Genomic DNA, 20,913 nt, shown 5'->3' on the forward strand with positions numbered 1-20,913 from the left:
TTGTCATTGGGTTTTGTTGTAACAAAATAGCCCCAATAACCACTCTAGCTGCATCACTCGTCACAATGAACTGAACGTTTTGGTCTTGCTTTTTCACGATTCGATCACTTATAAAAGACTGCTTTAGGGTCTGGAAAACCACTTATTTATTAATAATTTAAGGGAATGCTACATCCTTACGCCTGATGTATGATGTGGGGTGACAATTTCTAAAAACATAGGTATAAATCATCAGTAAAAATTTGGGCAATCTGTTCATTATGAAGAGAGTGCACCGGCCATAATGCAGCTCCCTCCACCGGGTGCGCCCCCGCAACCAATGACAGCTAAAATCCTAAACCATCGGGATTGAGACACCATCATGCGGGAGGCATGCACTCAAGTGAAATTGTTCCTCCAGTCGGCCAACATCATGAGACTGATCAGTTGAGAAATGCATTGAGGTTGTAGACGAGGCACTACACATTGGACTGCTTCCTACATTATATGTTCCTACATTTTGGATAGCACACTTTCATTTAGGCACATGTTTGTCTACACTGTATTCCTATGGACATTGAGTGATACATGCATCTCTGTGCAAAACCCCATGCTATGTAAACTAAAAAGCTAAATTTGTATTTCACAGTAATTACCACTTGCATAAGGGACAGGATGTGTGTTTTGTCCACTGAGAAATACCTCCTGCTAAGTCATTTGAAAATCACAAGCCCAATCTTTATTTCGAGAATACTTTATTAGTTTCTGTAATCAAACCGAGAGATAATGTAAATAAAGACCTTAAGTATTTCATATGGTGCATTAACCCCCTGTACAGATGGAAAAAATGCAGTTAACATTTTCTCTAGACCAATATGGCTGTTAAATTTTCTGTACAGTGCGAACTGAACATACAAGCAGGAGAACATAGTACATTTTCCATTTCCCCACCCCCATCAAAAGTTGCCTAAGTCTGATAAGGAAAATAAACAAAACTATCCAAATGATATATATAAATCTGTATGTATAAAAAAAGAGGGGCAACCGACAGAGACCTGTTGGGCATTGTAGCAGCAACAAACTTATGCTCCCTCTGCAGTCAGGTGACCAAAATTATACAGAAAATGTTTGAGCTCATTCTGTGATTTTTTTTAAAAACAGAAAAAAAGGAGGAAAATGAAAACAGATTTCAGAAACATTTTCTTGCGACTCATGTGGTACCAGGTCTTTATCAACTACCTAAACCGTCATATGGAATGGAAGCAGAGAAGCCTTCCCAAACATTATTGTCCTAACAGCTCTGGTCTGGCCCAGCCACTACTTAGTATGGAGAAAGGTACAGGCTATCTTACATTCACTGAATTATAGTACAGTATTGCCCTGCAAGAATGAGGATGCAATGTTTTATTCTTTAAAAAAAAAAAAAAGGCATTGTTTTCACTTGATTAGAATTTCAGCGCAATCTCTCTGGCCCTGAAACTGACAAATCCTTTCCCTCAACAGAAAACTTTTTTTTAAATAAATGAAAAGGCATGAGGGTATGCTGCGATCCAATGAAGCAGGAGTAAAGTCTACATTATTTCAATTTTGAAGGAAAATTGAAAAATTCTCTAAAATAACTGCCTCTGGGCCAAGGTGTGGTACTGACCCACTAATTGTAGACCGGACACACTTCGCATGATCTTCGATGCACACAGCACAATCGGAAACTGCAATTTTGACTTGTCTTCATTCTAGAATTACAGTCTCAACATCTGTGCAGACAGTCTGCTAAAACATTTTTCAAAGCTAATTTATAGATAACCTCAATAGCACGGTACATAGCAAACTGCAAAGTCACAGGCTCTTTGCCAATTTCTAATGACTCCCTCAACAAGGGTCAAGGAGAGCACAGAATGGAGTTCATACTAATGCCCTAGGAGTGCGTAGTACACTAAACTAATGTGAAATAGGAGACATCGGATGTGCTTACTTAAAAACACGCCCATCTTTTTAATTTAGTTTTAAAACAAAAACTTGAGCAACCACCAAACATTGCTTTTCAAAAGGACAAAAGATTGAAGAAATGAACAGGTCAACTGGAATAATTATATACATTTTTTTTATGTGTGTCTGAAAGGGGACCTAGTTACGATTCTCAATCATCTCAGTTTATTTGCAAAACAAAATCAATAAAGCATCAAATCTCTTTAAATAAAAGCAGAAACTCCTCCATGGAGTTTAAGTGATCCCCTATGTACTCCCACGAGCCATGAGTCACGGCAGTTCCGTGGTCCACTAAGAGGAGAGCCTGTCCTACTAGTCACGCACTGGTGAGCTCCAACATCGCTCTCTAGACCCTGGCTGCTATCAGTGTCTATACATTACAGAAATGCATAATCGACTCAGACAACATGCCATCGTCCACAAAGCTCAGGCTAACAGCAGCAAGACCACAGACAAGCTGAAGTCTATAAACCAGACAATATCAGGTCTACTACAAAGTTCCTCAGGAAAATGGAAGTCAGCCCAAGCATCTGTCCCTTAAGCTTGCTCAAAAGTATGGTGGAAAAAAGGACTACTTATTCCATTTCTTTCATTAGCCTTTTAAGCCTTCTGCTGCCCTCAGTAATATTATACCTTTTAAAATATCCAAACCCAAACAAAAAACAGTAAGGGATACAGCTTGCTAACAACCCTGGCATTTTAGGATTTGGTTTCTTCAGGTTTTATCGCATGAGGTTTAATTGGTCCTGTTCGAATGGGCTTTGTTGGGGCTGATGGTGGTGTTGTAACAGGTTTCTCCTCTGTCTTCTCCTGTGCTGAGATAGAGGGGTTAGCCAGAACTTCCGGTGGTCTTGCTTCAGTAACATCTGTCCTGGGAGGTTTGCTTCCTGGTGGTTTGTTCAGTTGTTCGGAGAAGAATCTCTGCGTGGACTGGAGAACCTCTGCTCTCTGCTTTGCCTTCAATAAAAAAAAAGAAAAGGACCATGTCATTCTGCAGAGTAGACCACTTTGAATAAAGGTATCATCACAGATATCTACAATATTTATTCACTGCTATGCTCTTTTAATTGGTCAATGGTGCAGTCTGAAGTAGAGACAAACACCTACTACTCACGAAGAGAAACAGAATACAACACTGACAATATAATGTGAGCAATTCAGACTAGGGCAAGCTCTGTTTAGTGAAAAGACAGAAATTCTGTGTGTCTAATGAAACCCTGACCTTTCTACTAAGAATGTGTGCTAACATGCTCACTCCTGACACCCAATTCGGGATAGATGCATAGTAGTGGGATCTAGAAGAAGTCTGTGCGGCAAAACTACAATGTTATGTACAATTTAATTGTACACATTTGTACATAAAATATAATGATAAACAAATGAGTGGTGAAAACATCCGATTAGCTTTAAGTAAAGGGAGACCGATGTAGCAAAGACGAGATAATGCCTGCAATTAAACCCTTGGTACTGAACATCTGTCAGTGCCCACTAGCCATACAACAGGCACAGCTATGATGTAAAAACTGACATAAAGGTAACTAATGGACAGCTACTTGAAAGACACAGATAATCAACATTTGTTTCTAGAGTTCTCTGCCAATGTAATATTAATTTAATATTAACACTGTCCGACCACCCAATTTCTTAGGCTGGCGAGAATGATGCTTGAGTCTAAACTACACAGACCCCGATTTTGTAAAAGGAACACGCATAGCAAGAAAGAAGGGGGGCAGCTGGTGCAGCAGTTCTCCAAGGAAGAGCATTGGTAACAGGAGTTTAGGGTCTGAGAGTTTGGAATCCGGGAGGATGGTGAGGAAGCTGCATCAGTGCCCTAAACGGCAAGCTTTAAATGAAATGGAACTATGCACATGTTGCGCCTGGTGTCTCTTATCTAGCTGGGAAATGATTTGCACACGACTAAGAATTGGGTATACGAATAGGCAACATCAGGCACATAGTGGTTTCAGAGACCAGGATTCCAGTATGCCACATAGGGCCAGATGTACGACCATTCCATTTTGCAAGTCTCAAATTGCGACGTTTGCCACTCGCAAAATAGAATGTACAACAGGGTCTGAGACACGGTTTGCGATTTTCAAATGGGTCATAAGGGACCTGCCTAATTAATATTCATGCGGCAGGTCACAATTTGAAGTCCATTGGGAATTGCCTGGAAACACAGGGATGAGGGGGAGGGGGGGGGGGAATGATGGGGTGGGGGTTCATTAAAGCAACTTCTTGTTTCAAATGCAGCCTGTTTTCCTTGACGCCAAACAGGATGTGCTTAACAAAAAATAAGTAAATTTTTCATTTAATTTTTTAAGGGCAGACAGTGGTCACAGACTACTGCTGGCTCTCAAAAAATATTTTCTGACTCGCTATTAGGGAGGCACGCCCCATCCTAATAGCAACTCGCAAACAATATTTAGCGAGTCACCAACTCACAAAATAGCATTTGTACATACCACCACCCTAATTTGAGGTCGCAAATGGGCCGATTTTCCGTTTGCGACCACAAAAAACGATCTCACAGCTGGCCCTTAGTCTAGCGGTGAGGGTATAGAGTATTGGTCATATGAACACCGCATTAGAGCAATAAGAATATATTGGTAGAAGTGGTTTAAAAAAGTGGAACAGGATTAAAGTGTTCATCTCGGCTGCCTAAGAACTGTACTGTACTGTTTGCACTGAGACTAAATACACCGAATACTTTTTAAAACGGTTTCATACCATACTATGGTAGTATAAGGCTAAGAGAAGTTAATAAAAGTCTAACTTGGAAGCTATCCAACCACCTTGGTTCGTAAGGATTCCGGTTATTGTATGTTTATTGTGCTGTATGTGAAGCAGACTACCTTGAAGCTAAAGTGGCCCCGGCTACTAGACAGTTCAGCACATGCTGCTGTGTGATTATGTTTTCTTGTTCCAATGAGAAGTATTTGCATGCTGCTCCATGTTGCAGCAACCAAAGTCTGCATAGGAAGTAGGTCTAAAGACCAAGGAATTTTAGTAAAGGGTAAGTTGGAAATAACTAATAATGTTAAGGCCAGAAAGGAAAATAATTATTAATGCATTAAGGTCACAGGCACCAAATTCTTCACAATGAAGAGACCAACTGTGTCTGAACAAGGGCAAGGTTAAAGATTTTGGATTACTCACGAAGTGCTCCAATCATGAAAAACAGTATCAACTATCATTCAATACTACTAGTACTAGTTGAGATGAAGACTTTTTTGTACGGTGTAAGTATGCATCAAGTTGAAGTAGATCCAAAGTTCTCCTTTATGAATTTGTACTGGAGAGAAACCGTATTCATAATTACTTTTTCAATAGCAACCACGTGGACATCGCCATGGAGCACCACCCTGGACATCAAACAATCAGGTGGTAGCACTCTTCAAACACAATATGACTGTCAAAAAAGGGAGCTCTGCCAAGATCAAGTGGACTACCTTTTCCACAACTGGGATCACACCACACTGGGATGTTTGCCACCCAGAAAAACAAGAAATGCCAACATTATGCCAGCGGGGTTTGGCATCCAGGATCCAGGGGCAATGCCTTTTAAACAAATCATACAATCTCTTTGTATACGCCTTTCCCTGATTTCCCATGCTCCCCCGGCATGGCCTTGAGAGCTGGTTCACAGAGCTCCTGAACCTATCTGTGCGCCCATAAATACCAATGCACCCCAATCTCCTGTTCAGGCAAAACAGAGGAGTTCTGCATCAGGACCTACAGTTGTTGAGCCCGACAGCATGGTACCCAACAACCTAGAGTATGTTCATCTAGCTCTCATAGCAGAATGTAAACACATCCGGGTGCAAGTCTGAGTTCCAGTTCCCTCAAGAACTGTCAAATGGAAGCCTTTCGGTGTCTGGACGCACAGCCAAAGGAATCCACGCAGTGACAATAACACCTCACCAAAATTTCCATATTTGCGAGCATAGCCAAGATTTGGATTAAATACTCAGGAATAGTCCATCTGGAAGTAATCACACAATTCTGCAACAGAGGAAAAATTGACCACTCTTCTCACAGGGAATTAAGGAAGGGACTTTTCAGAGCATTTCCTCCTGCACGGTGCCCACCAGTACACTGAGAGCTTTATATTGTCCTGAAGTAGCTCATGCTGGCACCATTAGCGCTGATCCACAGAGCACAACTAAAGTTTATTTCATGGAAGACACTACTTCTCTTGGTGTGTACACTGGCATGCAGAGTAAGGAAAATGGATGCATTTACAGCAAAATAATCCTTTCACTGCTTTAACACGGACAGAGTCCTTTTACAAACCAATCCGAAGTTTATACCCAAGATCCCAACTGATTTTCACCTGAGTGAGCCTATCATTCTGCGGACTGATTTTCCAAATCATGCAATTTTACCAGGAATCTCAGTGTGCGCATGTCCATCATGTTTTATGAAAGATATTCGATCCCCTGACCAGATGTTTGTACCTTATGGCCCCCATGTATAAGCCAACTCCTGCCCAAACAGGGAATAGCATGCTGGCTATCAGCCTGCATCAACGTCTGCCACTCCAGGTAAGAGTGGGGTGTATTGTGTCAAGAGCATGGTTACAAAAGAGCGGTCTATGCTGGTGTGTCTTTGCAAGACAACTGCTATCAACAGACCAGAGGCCCTTTCATTACCTACTCTTCTCACACAGTGAGCTATGACATTTGAGCTATGGTGGCCTCTAGGGACAAGAGAAGAGCTAGCACTTCCATCTCATTGGCTGAAGTTCGGGTTGCTTCAAATGAGGTGGATGGTTCACTAAACAAACAGTTGCTGAGGCCTTTAGCTATTTTAAACACTGTTTACTGCTATTTAAGTTTTCCGGGGATACCTAGCTTGACCACGAAGGATTCAAACGAAGAAGTTACTTACCTTCGGTAACGCTTTTTCTGGTGGATACAGTATCTGCCTGTGGATTCCTCACCTTGTGAATATCTCCTGCTCCAGCAACATTAGGAAACTTTTGGAGCAGTCCACGCCGATGAGGTCTAAGACAACGTTACAGAGACACAGCTCCATAAGAAGACCTCGTCGGCGTGATGACGTCAGTTCCGCCCTTTTTTCCGTGCCTTCGAGGAACACGGACGGACTGACAGCAATATATACACAGTATACACAGTACATAATATACAAGCAACACACACAGTGTGGAGAATAAATAGAAAGGCAAAAGAAATAACACACTGCCTTTGATAGTAACAAATACATTTTGAAACACCATCATATACTGAAGGTATACAAGGGTGGACAACGGGGAGGCGGGTGGCTCAGTGAGGAATCCACAGGCAGATACTGTTTCCACCAGAAAAAGCGTTACCAAAGGCAAGTAACTTGTTCTTCTGATGGATACATCTGCCAGTGGATTCCTCACCTTGTGAATAGATTCCCACAGCAGTCCAACTCCAGGAGGAGGGTGTCCACCCTTCTATACCAGAAAGCCCTGAAGGACGGAACGAGCAAAGTGTCCGTCCCTCCTCACCTCAGTGTCTAAGCAATAATGTTTTGCGAAAGTGTGGAGGGAGGCCCAAGTTGCCGCCCTACAAATGTCCTCCACAGGAACACCCCTAGACAAAGCAGAAGTGGAAGACTTAGCTCTAGTGGAATGGGCCCGTAAACCCTCTGGAGGTTCCTTACCAGCCAAAGAGTAGCATATCTTGATGCACAAGACAATCCATCTGGAAAGGGTGCGCTTGTGCACCACTCTGGCTTTCCTGCAGCCAACAAAGCCCACAAAGAGCTGGTCGTCCACTCGAAAGTCTTTAGCCCTATCGAGGTAGAAGCTCAGCGCCCTCTTAGGGTCCAAGCGGTGAAGTCTCTCCTCCTCCTTGGAAGGGTGAGGGGGAGGATAGAAGGTAGGAAGGGTAATGGACTGCCCCAGATGGAAGGGAGTTACCACCTTAGGCAGAAATGCAGCCCTGGTCCCGAGTACCATTCTTTCAGCATGACTGGTCAAAAACGGGGGTTTTGAACTTTGAGCTTGAAGCTCACTTACCCTCCTTGCCGAGGTGATTGCAATGAGAAAAACCATCTTAAAAGACAACAGTCTCAAAGGACACTTGTGTAAGGGCTCGAAGGGAGAACCCATAAGATAAGTCAAGACAAGGTTTAAGTCCCATTGAGGCACAATAAAGGGAGTAGGAGGAAACCTGTTTGTAATGCCCTTTAGAAATCGTCGAATAAAAGGAGAATTGAACAATGACGGCTGATCTGGCAAGCAAAGGAAAGCCGACAAATATCCCTTAACAGTAGCCACAGCAAATCCTTGCTGAGCAAGAGAAAGGGCAAACTGCAGAATGTCAGATAAACGAGCCCTCAAAGGGTCAACTGACTTCTCTCCACACCAGATTACAAATTTAGACCACCTATAGGAATAGATTGATTTGGTGGAATGACGTCTGGCAGACAAAATTACATCTACCACATCAGGCGGGAGAGTAAAAGAATAAAGGTTGCCCCGTTCAATCTCCAGACATGAAGGTGTAAGCTCTGGAGGTGGGGGTGTAGAACCTGCCCCTCCGATTGCGAGAGGAGGTCTGCCCTCAGAAGGAGACGGAGCGGAGGGCACGAGGAGAGGTGGAGAAGATCTGTGTACCACACCCTTCTTGGCCAATCCGGGGCGATCAATATAACTTGGGCCCGGTCTTGGCGAATTTTCCTCAGAACCCGAGGAATCAAGGGTATGGGAGGAAACGCGTAAAGGAGTCGTGAGCCCCAACAACTGAAACGCGTCCCCCAACGCTCCCTGCATCGGATACTGGAGACTGCAGAATGACGGGCAGTGAGCGTTCTCGTGAGTGGCAAACAGGTCCACCCGAGGAGTTCCCCACGTCCGAAAGACGTAACGAACCACCTCCGGATGGAGCCTCCCCTCGTGGTCAGCGGAGAACTGCCGACTGAGACTGTCCGCACGTACGTTCAGCACCCCAGCCAGATGATTTGCCATCAGACAAATCTGATGGTCCTGAGCTCAGGACCATAGACGCAGAGCCTCTCTGCAGAGACAAAGAGACCCCACTCCTCCCTGTTGGTTGACATACCAGATCGCGGTAGTGTTGTCCGTCAGGACTTGAACCGACTGACCGCGAAGGGAAGGGAGAAAGGCCTTGAGCGCCAAACGTATCGCCCGCAACTCCAGAAGGTTGATGTGAAGCAACCTTTCCTCTGGAGACCAAAGGCCTTTGATCTCCAGATCCCCCAGATGCGCATCCCACCCTAAAGTGGATGCATCCGTTATTACTGTGGCCACCGATGGAGGAAGATGGAAGGGCTTTCCTTGAGACAGATTGCCCTCCACGTTCCACCAAGACAGATCCGCCGTAGCTTCTCCGGAGATCCTCACAGACTCCCTGAGATCTCCATTGTGCGGATACCACTGCCTGCGGGGGCACCACTGGAGCGCCCTCATGTGCCAGCGTGCATGGTTGACCAACAGAATGCAGGAAGCAAACAGACCGAGCAGGCGAAAGACCTTCAGGACTGGAACGACCGCTCCATTGCAAAATAAAGGAATCATTTCCTATATGTCGAGAATCCTTTGAACAGGAGGGAATGCTCGACACACAGTAGTGTCCAGTACCGCGCCTATGAACAGGTTGCGCTGAGAGGGCACCAGGTGAGATTTGGGCACGTTTATCGAGAAACCCAATTTGAACAACAGCTGAGTTGTATCCTGCAGATGATGTAGCACCTTCTCTGGCGACTCCGCTTTGATCAGCCAGTCGTCCAGATAGGGGAAAACGGAAATCCCCGACCTTCTGAGATGGGCTGCCACCACTGCCATCACCTTCGTGAAGACTCGGTGTGCAGTAGTAAGACCAAACGGAAGGACCGCAAACTGATAATGTTGCCACCCTACCGTACACCGGAGATACTTCCTGTGCGACTTCAGGAAGGGGATGTGGAAATACGCATCCTGCAAGTCGATCAACACCATCCAGTCCTCCTGATTTAGCGCTTGAAGAACCTGCGCAAGGGTGAGCATCTTTAACTTCTCTTGCTTCAGATAAAGATTCAAGATCCTGAGGTCCAATATCGGACGCAATCTGCCGTCCTTTTCCGGAATCAGGAAATACCGGGAGTAGCATCCCTGACCCCTCTCCTGCTCTGGGACCACCTCTATCGCACCTTTCTGTAGTAACTTCAGGACTTCCTCCTGTAGGAGAAGAAGGTGGTTCTCTGAGCAAGCCCCTTGACAAGGAGGGTAATTTGGAGGGAATTCCCGAAAGGGAAGGGCGTACCCATTTTCTACAAGATCTAGAACCCAAAGATCTGTAGTAACAGATTCTCAATCTTGTAGAAAATGGGTAAGCCGGCCCCCCACAGGACCAACATGATCCAGAATGGCGGATCTAGGGCTGCTTTCCGGTGGAAGGAGGGGCTGAGGAGGAAGAAGAGGCGGAGGAGGAGAGTTGACGGCCACGTGAGTGACCCTTGATTCTACCTCTGTACCCCTTATACAGAGAGCTCTGCTGCTGTTGCTGCTGTTGGGTCTGCCTGTATGAACGAAAGGTTGCCCTTCCAAAACCCCTGTATCTTTTAAACGATCCCCTTGACTGGGATTGAAGGCCCAAAGACTTAGCCGTAGCTTTGCTTTCCTTAAAACGTTCAGGTGCAGCATCTGCCTTTTTGCCAAATAGTCCAGAGCCATCAAAAGGCAAGTCCAACAGCGTTGATTGCACATCAGGGGAAAACTCCGAAGACTTAAGCCACGCACCCCTCCTAGTGGCAACAGAAGACCCCATGACTCTTGCCACTGAATCCGCCGTGTCCAGTCCACTTTGTATCACCTGACGTGCTGCTGCCGCCTGGGCATCCGTCAAGACCTCATTAAAGCCAACCCTATCCTCCTCAGATAGTTTTGGAGCCAGTTTCTTTGCAGAATCCATGAGCGCATGAATATAGCGTCCCAAAAGGCAAGTGGCATTTGTAGATTTAAGACCTTTTTGGCCGACTGATCTGGTTTTTTAGCTTCTCTGTCACTTGGGACCTGAGGAAACGCACCCTTAGATTTCCCTGAACAAGCAGCCTGAACCACCAGGCTCTCAGTCGACGGATGTGAAGTAAAAAACTCTGGGTCCCCTGCAGCTGCCCTATACCTCCTGGAAACTGTTTTAAAAACTGCGGGAGCAGAAAAAGGCCTACGCCACACCTCCATCACAGGATCTATAATGGCCTTATTAAAGGTCAACAATGGTTCTGAAACCGTAGTAGGAGAATGCAGTACCCTCTGTTAGAATGTTTGACTTGAATTCAGTAGTAGGCAGCTGCAGATCTAACAGCTCAGCTGCCTTCCTTATGACTGCATGATATGGAGCCACATCCTTTGAGGGTTCATTAGAAGGCGGAGTCATTTCCCGTTCAGGAGATAAATCCAAGCCACTAGCCTCCTTAAGTTCTTCAAAAACTTCATCAGACTCCACAGGCTCTCCTTCTTCTGCCTCTTCCAAAAGGTACCTTTGCTCATCAAGCACCCTTTGAGCCTGCCTCCTAGACCGGATTCGTACAGCCGGCGTCGAGTCGGCGCCGTTGAAGAAGGAAGCGGCGATGTCCTCGGCGCCGGCAGATGCCAAGATGGCGCTGCCGGGAAAAATGGCATGAAGGGGGCCTGCGGATATGCCTGAGGCACTCCCTGAAGGCCATAGGACCCATCGGACCCGAAGGTGCACCAGTGGAGTACATGGCTCTTGAAAATACCCCGTACATCGCATTCAAATAATGCGTGGGGTCCCGACCTGGTCCAGGGAATGCAGGGTACTGATCAGGCATCACCAGACTCGGGCCAACCGGCGCAGACGGTGGAATCTGCGGGGTCGAAGGCTCACCCGGTGCTTGAAGCTCCTCAGCCGGAGACGAAGCCGGGGATGGAACCTGCATCGGAGATGGAGCCGGCGCCGGAGATGGAGCCGGAGCATGAACCGGTGAAGCCACTGGAGAAGAAGGACCAGCAGGTGAATCCGGAACGGGTGAGGGAGATACAGAGTCCTTACGGCGTCGAGAAGGTGACTTCGACGCCGTACTCTTGTCAGAGTGACGTCGAGAAGAAGGTCTTCTCTTCTTTTTGTGCTTCTTAGATCTTGAAGCATGCCCCGAAGTCGACTTTGACGCCAACCCCGAACGTGACCTCGTTCTCGACTTCCTACTTCCTCTCTTCTCTTTTTTCATCCTTGCGATGAAGAGTTTCGCCTCTCTTTCCTTGAGAGCCTTGGAGCTCATCTTGCGACAGCAAGAGCATCCTTCCACATCATGGTCCGAAGATAAACACCATACACAGTCATCATGTGGATCCGTGATGGACATATGCTTTCCACATTCACGACAGGGCTTGAACCCCGATTTCATTGTCGAAATTTTCACGAAAAAAGGAAAGAGAAATCCATCAGAAACACAAAGTAACAGTGAAGCTACAGATCGAGATTCCCGAAATCCGTTGGCGTTCGACGGCGCGAAAAAAAGGGAACCGACGTCATCACGCCGACGAGGTCTTCTTATGGAGCCGGTGACGTCAACGGAGTCTCGAGCGGAGGCGTGTCTCTGACGTCGTCTTCGACCTCATCGGCGTGGACTGCTACAAAAGTTTCCGAATGTTGCTGGCGCAGGGGATATTCACAAGGTGAGGAATCCACTGGCAGATGTATCCATCAGAAATGTCAATATATGAAAGATACGAAGGCTGGAGGACTGGAGTTACAGGTAACTAACCTCTCGCCACCTCACTTTCACCACAGCTGTAGATGTGGTAACAATTTTGTGTATTAAAGGATGCTTGAACTTCTACTGAACAACAGGTGTGCTTGGGTGGATGTGTGTAACCAGACGTTGCACTCCTGCTGATCAGTACCTGTACTTCACTGGTAGTTCTCTACGTTTTGGGCAACTCATCTCACAGGCAGGACTGTGACAGGGCATATACACATGGCACCTTACTTTGGCATATTATATACAGAACCAGCTTCCTACAAATATTAGTGATGTCTGCCAGTAAATCCAGTACCAACGCTCTACATAATTACAAAGAGGACTAAGCATCCACCACAGTGGTTACACTACTTAAATTACACAGAACATGTCCTCAGTCAACATAAGATAGCAGGATTTCCTTAACTAGAGAGGTTGCACGCAATCTCTTTACGCAGACTGTTTTATTTTCCCTCTGTGACATACAAGATGTGGACTCTAGCATCGCTTGTCGCTTATGTACCTTTGCATCTATCTCAGGATTGCATGTGAGCTGGAGAAAGCCCGGCCTTTTCCCCTTGACACCTAATGCCTCTCCTGTGCAGTTAGAGGTGGACCAGTAACTTAGGAGGGCAGCTCCATTTGATACTTAGGAAGGATAAATTGCTTACCTGTAATCCTAGTTGTCTTCCTGGAGAACACTCAGTCATAAGCACTGAATAGCCCCGCCCACATGTGAGGACGCTGGAGCACATATCAAATCTAATGTAAGTTTACATTTATCAAAGTACATAGTACCCCAAAAACAACATACACACATATACACATACACACCCTATAGAAAAAGAAAAGCTAACAAATGCTCACGTTACATTGAAAAACATTCATTTAAAAGCCCATAACCACTCAACATTTCTGCAGGACAGAAAATGTGAGTTTAATGTGTAAAAAACTGCTTTTATTTGAAAGGAACCAGCAATTGAATGTAAAGCATTGTTAGCCAATAGGCTGCCTAGCAAACACAAATAAAAACTGCCACTGTGCCCTTTAGACTCCAGTGGACCTCCTGCATCCCATCATGATCCGCAGATGACAGTTACGTCAGGTCTTTTTTGTGGTGATCTGAACAGTTAGAATATTAACATAAAAACAGCTTCTGTACTAAAGATTGGTCCGGGGAGGTGAGAGGGTCGCTTATGACATTGATGAGTATTTCTCTGGAACAGAACTAGGATTACAGGTAAGCAATTTATCCTTCTCTTCCAGAGGATACTTATTGATAAGCTCACAACAAGAACTTTCTCCATTTCCTTTCTTTTCTTTCTCTAAAAAAATCAGCGCTCCACCCTGAGTGTTGGTCTGCACCAGGGTGTATGTAGCGGCCAAACGATGAAGCATACAACTATTTAGTGGGTGAGGTCAGTCTTGGGCTTTTTTTCAGACACTGATTGACAACGGAGTTCCACCACCTATTTCTGTCCTCCTCTCTCTCCCCCTCATGAGATAAATCTACTGTCACCAAAGGGATACTTTACAGGTTATCAGTTGGCTGTGTCGCCACAGAACAGGACACACCTCCTTCTCTTTTTGGGAGTTTAGTGGCTTAAACAGGGGAGCTAGAAGAGGCTCATTCTCCTGTCTCTTGAATTGTGTGGAGATACTCATTAATAGTCATAAGCACTGAAAAGAATAGCTAGCTCATCCTATAACCTTGTGAACGAATGTATGAGTTACTTACCTTCTGTAACGCTGTATCTGGTAGAGACGATTCTAGCCGCAGATTCCTTCACGTAGAATTGTCCCCAGGCGTGAGACTGGATCTGGAAACGTTTTGCCACAGCATCCCTGCGTGCCAGGGGCGGGGCGACACCATGCGACTCCGCCCAGGCGTCGTTCGCGTACGTGACTTCAGCGAGGTCACATAAGACCCGCCCTGGCGCGCTGTCAGTTTTCTTCCGAGAACTTTTCCGCACCACAACGTGGAACCACCAGATAAAAAAAAACTGTAGGAGCATGGAAACAGTGTGCTAAGAGCAGAAACATTGGTAAGAAAAGGTGACAAACAACACCACCAGGGTAGTGCCAACACCGCAGACCCCCAAGGGCAGGGAAAGAAGAACAAGCAGAAACCTGCGCAGCCACCCTGCCCTCACAGACTACCTCCCATCCCAGTGCCCCGAAGGGAAGAACAGGCATAAAAGTCATGGCACACGTAGGAAGCCCACCCCCCTTATCCTGAGCAAGGAATGGGTCCAGTCCCAAGACAGACAGGGACAACAAACCACCAAGCCACCCCAACCTAGAGGGCAACCACCCACAAAGGCAAGACATGGCCAGAGGACCCTCAAACCAGAGGAGAGCAATGGAAAGAGGGGGAGGAGGACAAGGATAGAAGCAATCCCCCCCAAACCTGGAGAAGCCAGAGCAGCAGGACACTGGCGCACCAAAACCCAATCCTCCAAAGAACCAAGGGAGGAATGAACCACCCCCAGACGGAGCCACCTGTCAAGAACAAGAAAGGCACTCACCGGAGACACAGCTCCCCACCGGGAGACTAGTACCAAAGACCAACCCAAGAGTCCTCGCAGAATAGGGGAGGAAAGGCGGGGCGTGAAGGAATCTGCAGCTAGAATCGTCTCTACCAGATACATCGTTACTGAAGGTAAGTAACTCGTACATGTGATAGGGACTACTAGCCGCAGATTCCTTCTCGTAGAATAGATACCCTAGCAATACACCCTGGGAAGGAGGGTCTGCGAAAGGACCCCACCAGCCACAGCAGAACAGAGGGCCCCCAGGGGACCAGATCTGTGGACCAGGTCGAACCATGCCCCTGCCAGGCCAAGGGAATCCCCACAAGCAGAACCCCACCGACCCCAAGGGGATGTAGGAGGGAAAGAAGGCTGAAGAGACTCGTACGCTCACAGCAGAGGAACCAAGGGCAAGGACAGAGGCCGAAGCACCCCACTCCCCCACAAGGCAACATAGCTTCCGCCGAATGCAAAGACAAGAAGACGGAGGAAGAGGAAGAAGAAGCAGCAGCATAAAGGGCCCAAGGAAACCTAGGAGAGGAAGGCAAGCCCATTCCAGATGGAGAGCAGCCCGCTAGCCAGAACAAATGCCGACAGGCAAGGCCAGAAGCAAGAAGAACAGCCAGAGGCCCGAGGAAGACCAAGTAGGCAACGCCTGGCAAAGGAGGACACAGGGACATCCCAGACTGCAGAACGGGAGCAGGGAGAGGAGGAGAGGCCCGGGCCACCACCACGAGTGGCCGCACACACGACCTCAGGAAGCAAAAGCAACCTACGTGAACACCATGGAGAACAGGTACCCGAAGGCGACCAGAACCCTCCAGCAGAGGGCAAGCCATATGACAGCTACCATAAACCCACATAGGGCATGTCAAGTCCCAATATAAGGGAACCCTCTTTGGAAGAACTTCCGCAACAGAGGAAGAAACAAAAGAACCACGGGGGAAAAAAAACACCCTGCTACAGGCTTGACAGCAGCCCAAGCAAAGCAGAAGGCACGATTCTCAGGGCCAAGTCTGCGAAACAACTCCTGCAGAACTCACACAATAACAAAGGAGCCGTCCAGCAGCCAACAATGCCAAAGTCCCAAAGAAGGACGTAACGGCAAGAAAAACATACTCCACAACCATAACCGCCGGCCTAAGAAGGACCCAAAGCAACCCTAACTCAGAAGTCACTGTAAAGGGTACGGAGCCCTACCAAGAGCCTCTGGATGGCAGAGTCGCCGGGGCATGAAACAACAGACTGCCATCAAATGGGAGATCAATGAGCCTCTCCTGAATATTTTCGAGGAAGACGCTGTCCCGAAGCCAAGCATGGCGACGGAGAGCGACTGAGGAAGCCATGGCCCCGCCCAGCGCCTCCGACATCCAGAGCAGAGCAGAGAATAAATGCCACAAACTCCCGGCCATCCGATGCATGGTGCCGCAAATCCACCTGAGCAGAGTCCTGGGACGCTGCAGACCCCAGAAACTCAGCCGAGTCCCACAAACAGGAGGAGGCCATAGCCAGCACACACAAGGTGTTAAGGGCCCGCAGGGCCGCACTGGTCGAGGCGAAAATGTTGCGTCCCCAAGTGTCCAGCCAGCGGGCCTCTCTGGACGGCGGAGCCAACAGGGGCGGCAGGGAGGGAAAAGCAGTCCGCAAAAGGGGACTGGCAGGCGAGGGGTGAATGGACAGGCACGCCGGGTCACGCGGCGTCGGAAGGTGCCGATGCAGAGGCACCGGGTTCCCGGTGGCAGGACGCCTCCAAGCCCCCGTCAAGGCAGAAAGGAGCGAACCTTCAAAGGGAAGCAAGATTTCCCTCCCACCAGAGCCCTGGTGGAGGACCGCCAACAGATGGTCCGCCGGAAAGTGAGCCACCGGGTCACCCATACGTAGGATGCCCACAGCCGTGGACACAGCGTGAGCGAAGGCCGCACCAGCATCCGTAGGGCCCCGCAGTGGAGAAAGCAGCTCCTCTGTGGGCAACGGCTGCAAACTAAGGCGGCCGTCCCCGAGGCCAAGCGCCAGACCTGGAAGTCAGGAGGAACCGAAGAATGAGGTTCCTGCCGCTCTTCCGATGAACACCCCTGTCCCAGGAAGGGCGGGGGGCCACCCTTCGACGCCGGTGAAAAGGACACCACACGGCGACCAGTCTCCGGGGAGGACGATACCAATATGCAGCCTGCCTCCGAAGACGAATCCGGGGTACGACCTCTGCGCGGAGCCGTAGAATCCGCTGCTTGAGGCAGGCCACCGGCGCCATCCGGCGTTGCCGGGCAAGGGACCTCCAAGTCACCCCGCACCGGAGACCGGAGCGGGGACCAGAGTAGAGCTGGAGCCGCACCGACCCCCGCCGAGGCAACCACCTGCGTGGGGGAACAAATGGGCCCGGGGAGGGGCCCAAAGCCCTCCACGGCCCAGAAGGAGGCGAAGGTCGCCCGGCAACCCCTGTGGCAGCGCCAGGGACGATGCGACCTCCAACTCGCCCTCCAACGAGCCAGCCGCCTGTGAGGAGGTACGAGAGGGGCCCGGAGAGGGACGAGGTGTCCGCCCTTGACCTCTACCCGGAGCAGGACGAGAAGAGTCCACCGACCCCTGTGGCTCTGCACGGTCCAGCTGCTGCCGGCGCCATAGCGGCATCACCTCGGCCTTAGACAGGACCACCCTGCCAAGGGACAGAGAGGGGCTCCGGGATGCGACCTGAGCCCCGGCGACCTCCCGCGACACCACAGGGACCCCCGTGGGGCTTTGCGGCAAGGTAGAGATGCCGTGGCCTGAAGGAGGTGCCCCAGAGGAGTCGCACCCGAACAGCACCACATCTTCCAAGCCTGGATCCGACCCAGTCTGTGCAGGAGCCACTGGCGAGGGCCCTGCGCAAGGCGAAGGATCCGTCGACGCCCCACGAGGGGAAGGAGGAGGAGACGCCAGCGAGGCCTGCAAAGCAGTGGAGAGGACGATACGCGGGGCTGCATCACACGTGGAGAGTCCACGCACCCAGTAGTCCGGAAACCAGCCCCTGGGGGTGAAGTGCGACACATACCCACCGGGGAACGACGCTCACATGACATCGGAGAAAGGCAAGGATGGTGACCACGTCTGGACCTGAAGCCGACCGCCGAAGCAGACAGAGGGGAGGATGGCGACCTGGAGAGACGCGCAGAGAGAAATTTCATTTGGCGCTCCCGCCGCAACTTCGGCTTCAACTTCTGGCATGCCGCACAATCTGAGGAGCTGTGATCCTCCCCCAAACACCACATGCAAATGAGGTGAGGGTCCGTCGCCGACATAAGACGCCCACAAAACGTGCAAGATTTAAAGCCCAACACTCTGTTTCTACTAAAAAAGAATGGCAAAAAGAGAGCCTTAAACAGGCCCGCAGCAAGGAATGATCAGCGTTGCACGCGGAAAAGGAAAAAACTGACGTGGGCGTGCCGGGGCGGGTCTTATGTGACCTCGCTGACGTCACGTTCGCTGACGCCTGGGCGGAGTCGCGTGCTGTCGCCCCGCCCCCGGCACGCAGGGATGCTGTGGCAATAAGTTTCTGGATCCAGTCTCACACCTGGGGATAATTCTACGTGAAGGAATCTGTGGCTAGTAGTCTCTATCAGATATAAACATTCACTAGCAGCGGAAGGTAAATTATGCGAATGAATTTCTTAAAGAAGCCTGCCCTACCGATCTCCATGTTGCAGCCTTGCAAATCCCTGTGATGGGTGCACTTTTAAGTAGAGCACTAGTAGTCACCTTACCCCTCAGAGTACGCTTCGAGTCTAGAAGGAAGGAACTTATTGGCTAACTGGTAGGAAAACACTATACAAGATACGATCCACCTAGAAATTGTTTTTTTGGAAAAGCCATACCAGTTCTCATTGGATCATAGTTGATAACAGATGGTCCGATTACCGGATTTCTTTTGTTTTGTCCAAGTAGAACTTAAGGACTCTCTTAATATCTAAAGAATGTAGAACCCTCTCCGCTGGAGTGGAAGGGTTGGGGAAAAATGTTGAAAATAAATGGTCTGATTGATATGGAAATCAGAGATCATCTTTGGCAGGAAACTGGGATGTGGTCTCATGACCACCCTGTTTGAATGAAAAACAAGATTAGGTTCTTTAGCACAGTGGATTTCACTGACTCTACGTGCTGAGCTAATAGCAACTAGAAAAGCAATCTTTCAAGTAAGGTGTTGTAAGGAAGCTTTGTTTATAGGTTTGAATGAGGGACCCATTAGCTTTGAGAGAACCAGATTAAGCTCCCATGAATGTGAAGGTGACCTTACAGGAGGGTAGACCCTCTAGTATGTCTTTGACTACAGGCATTTGAAAAAAAGGAAACCTGCGTGGGAGACTTTCTTTAGGCCATAATGGCCGCAATATGCACCTTTATGGATGAAAACTATAGACCAGACATAGCTAGATGCAACAGTTACAGCAGGATTACACGTTCTTGGCCAAGGATTGAATGATGACAATTCTGGGCACACCACAAATAGAATCACTTCCATTTGAAAGAGTATGATGTCCTGGTGTAGGGTATTTTGGACTTCCTCAAAAATCCCATACAGTTTTGCGAAAGACCCAAGTGTCCATACTGGAGGAATTCAGGAGCCATGCTGTAAAGCTTTGTGAGGGCAGGCTGGGATGGAAGATAAGATCTGTAAAGATCTCATGAACTTTTTTAAAAGCCTCAAGTCTTGAAGTGGTTTGTACTCTCGATTCTGACCTTTTTTTCGGAACCAGAAAATAGCGTGAGTATACTCCTAGTCCTTTTCGAGAGACCGGGACCTCCTCGATGACTTAATTGGAGCAGTGTGTTGACTTCATTTTTTAGCAAGACTTGAAAGCAAGATGTTCTCTGCGGTGGAACAGCAGGAGGAAGAGGAGACTTGAACCTGATGGAGTATCCATTGTGCACAATATTATAGACCCAGTTGACACTTTCAATTTGCGCCACTCGTCCAGGTGTGAGACAATACTCCCGAACTAGAGTGGAAAAGGAGAAGGGGGAAGCAGTTGCTCATTGTTTAGCTGGTGTTTTAGAGGATGAGGCTGATGGATGAGGAGGCTCTCGCCCTAGAGCCGGTCAGTACGGATGGTAATGTGACCTGGCGTGGTAGTGTTGCCGAGATGCCCAGTGACGGGTTTGAACCCTCTGCTGGTAAGATAGACTATCATAGGGGCAGAACCTGATGCGGAATTCTTAGAGCTTTTCAAGGCCTACTGCCTTCAGAGTATCAAGGTCAGAATTATTTTTTGCCATTTCATCAGCCGCATGTGTTCCGAATAATGAATTGCTGGTGAATGGCAGATTGAGTATCCGTTATTGGGCCTAAGGTTGAAGGCCTGTAAGGCATAGTCCGAAGGATCGTCTGGCTCAGAATTCATGGGCGTATCCATGGACTGCAAGATCAGATGAGTCAGCCGCTGTGCTGATGACTTGGTTGGCCACTAGACTACCCTTTTGCAAGATCTCCTAAAAATCTTGCCTTTCCTCTTCTGGTAATTTTTCAGTCCATCTGTACAGCGAGTCCCAGAGCACTCTGTCGTACTTCCCTAAGAGTGCAGATTTGCTGGCAACTTTCATAAAAGATGCTGTGGTGTTGTACATCTTTTTTCCAAGAGTCCATTTACTGTCTTTATCGGGGTTGATTGTATATGATGACGCCCTGGGTGCATCTTTCTAGTGGCAGCAATTATAACCAAATCTGGTGGTGGGTCTGATCTGAGAAAGATAGGGT

At 48.2% G+C, this 20,913-nt stretch overlaps 1 protein-coding gene across 3 annotated transcripts in view; it reads right to left on the reverse strand.

Annotated features, from left to right (window-relative positions):
* Positions 1-717: 717 nt before the first annotated feature.
* The window catches only part of PRRC2C (proline rich coiled-coil 2C), a 1,321,979-nt gene continuing 1,301,783 nt past the window's right edge, over positions 718-20,913 (reverse strand). For all 3 annotated transcript variants that reach the window (XM_085601696.1, XM_085601697.1, XM_085601695.1), the window contains one exon: positions 718-2,922. In XM_085601696.1, coding sequence (XP_085457822.1) covers positions 2,665-2,922 — 258 coding nt within the window. In that variant the 3' untranslated portion in view covers positions 718-2,664. The remainder of the gene's footprint in view (positions 2,923-20,913) is intronic.

The sequence above is a fragment of the Triturus cristatus genome, chromosome 4_2 (genome assembly GCF_964204655.1).
Source record: "Triturus cristatus chromosome 4_2, aTriCri1.1, whole genome shotgun sequence".
Classification (NCBI taxonomy): Eukaryota; Metazoa; Chordata; class Amphibia; order Caudata; family Salamandridae; genus Triturus; species Triturus cristatus.